Raw genomic sequence first — 1,570 nt, 5'->3', positions numbered from 1 at the left:
GGCCAGCGGTGCTGAGCGGTGTGGTGAGTGAGCAGGAGAGGATGGTCCCCATGCTGCTGGATCTGCTGGACAGCAGCAATGAGATGCTCCTCAGGCCGCTGACCGGCCTCCTCAGGAACCTGACCAGGCACGCTACAGACAAAGACCACATGGGTGAGGGGCCGGCAATAAGCAATGAAACTCCATCAAAAAAAGCATCTTTATGTTGCATATCATTTCTCTAAATAAACATAAAACTCTTTGACTGGCTCTTCTGTTGGCAGCTAAGATCATGGTGAGCGCTCTGGTGTCCAGGCTGCCTGCTGACGGCCTGGAGAAGACCCCGTCCAGTGAGGTGGTGGTCAACATGTGCGGGGCCCTGAACCATCTGGTCACCTGCAGTTCTTTAGCAGCCCGAGATATTGCCTACTTCAATGGTCTTCCTAAGCTGATGGGCATAAAGACGTCACATGATAACAGGTAGGACTGACAGCTGCTGCAGATCAAGGTCAAAGGTCAGCTGTAGTTAATTCCTCCAATTCTAACAGAACCTTTCCTCATTGGCTGCCTCTGTTTCCCGTTTATAAGCTACTGCATTTCATATGGCCACTGACCCCACAGAGAGATGTCTTAATAGAATTGATCATGTCATTTATGAATGTTTACTGGTGACGGTCTGACCTGTGTGCCCCCCTCCTCACTGCCTCACTGTGATCCGCCTGCCGTCTCTGTTTAGCTCCGGGAGCCTCCGGGCTGCCAGGGCGGCCTCCACCGTGCTCTGCAACATGTTCCAGTACAACAAGCTGCACAGAGATTACAAACTGGTGAGTCCAATATGAACCCTGTTTGGGAAGTACAGTGTGGATTCTCAGTGATTGCAGAGCTCAGTTGTGAAATTTACTCCAGTTTTTCCCGTTTCAGTTATAAACAAAAGCAGAAGGAGTTTAATCTGGTCTACTGAAAGAATTACTGTCTTGATGGTTTGGGTGGAGTGGCAGCCACAGATTTTACACCCCCTCATTAAGACACTCATTGGAGGCAGAAAGCACCAATAAAAGTTGCAGTTTTAAGCTGACTCAGTGCAACAGTCCATCAAGTTTAGTTAGTGCACTGCTTTTTATTCCTGACTCACTACAATATAAATTGTTTTTGTTTTTTCAGTTTTATCATATTTTTTCTCAACTTTTTTTAAATAGTTTTTTCTGATCTGCTACTGATATAATCTTATCAGTTTATCAGGTTTATTTGTATATTAACTTTTTTCAGTCTGAATTGAAACAGATTTTGGGAAAAATGTTTCCGTGACTTTTTATGTCAATGTTTGGTTTAAAGTGTAATTATGAAGGCGTATGGATGTGTTGCTTGTTTGTGTATCATTCTATGCTTTTTATTCTTTTTTGATGGAGTGTTTTGGGTGGGAATTAATTTCATTTAGTCAGTAAAGCTATCAGGCAGACCAGTCTGTGTTTCTCTTGTTAGACATAGTTTTCTCTGCTGCTGCATTGTTGGAGCTGAACTTCAGGCCAAACTGAGCTGATGTGTGTGTGTGTGTGTGTGTGTGTGTGTGTGTGTGTGTGTGCGTGTGCGTGTG

General features: G+C 44.6%; 1 protein-coding gene across 1 annotated transcript in view; it reads left to right on the top strand.

The window, feature by feature from the left end:
• pkp3b (plakophilin 3b) overlaps positions 1 to 1,570 on the top strand; it is a 28,013-nt gene that overhangs the window by 23,360 nt on the left and 3,083 nt on the right. Inside the window, exons 10-12 of the mRNA XM_007568243.2 lie at positions 1 to 153; positions 264 to 459; positions 716 to 803. The exon at positions 1 to 153 is cut by the window's left edge and continues 1 nt beyond it. Of these exons, the coding sequence (XP_007568305.1) occupies positions 1 to 153; positions 264 to 459; positions 716 to 803 (437 nt within the window). The remainder of the gene's footprint in view (positions 154 to 263; positions 460 to 715; positions 804 to 1,570) is intronic.

Source organism: Poecilia formosa, unplaced genomic scaffold (assembly GCF_000485575.1).
Source record: "Poecilia formosa unplaced genomic scaffold, Poecilia_formosa-5.1.2 Scaffold219, whole genome shotgun sequence".
Taxonomy (NCBI): domain Eukaryota; kingdom Metazoa; phylum Chordata; class Actinopteri; order Cyprinodontiformes; family Poeciliidae; genus Poecilia; species Poecilia formosa.
This window is presented reverse-complemented; position numbering and strand designations above follow the sequence as displayed.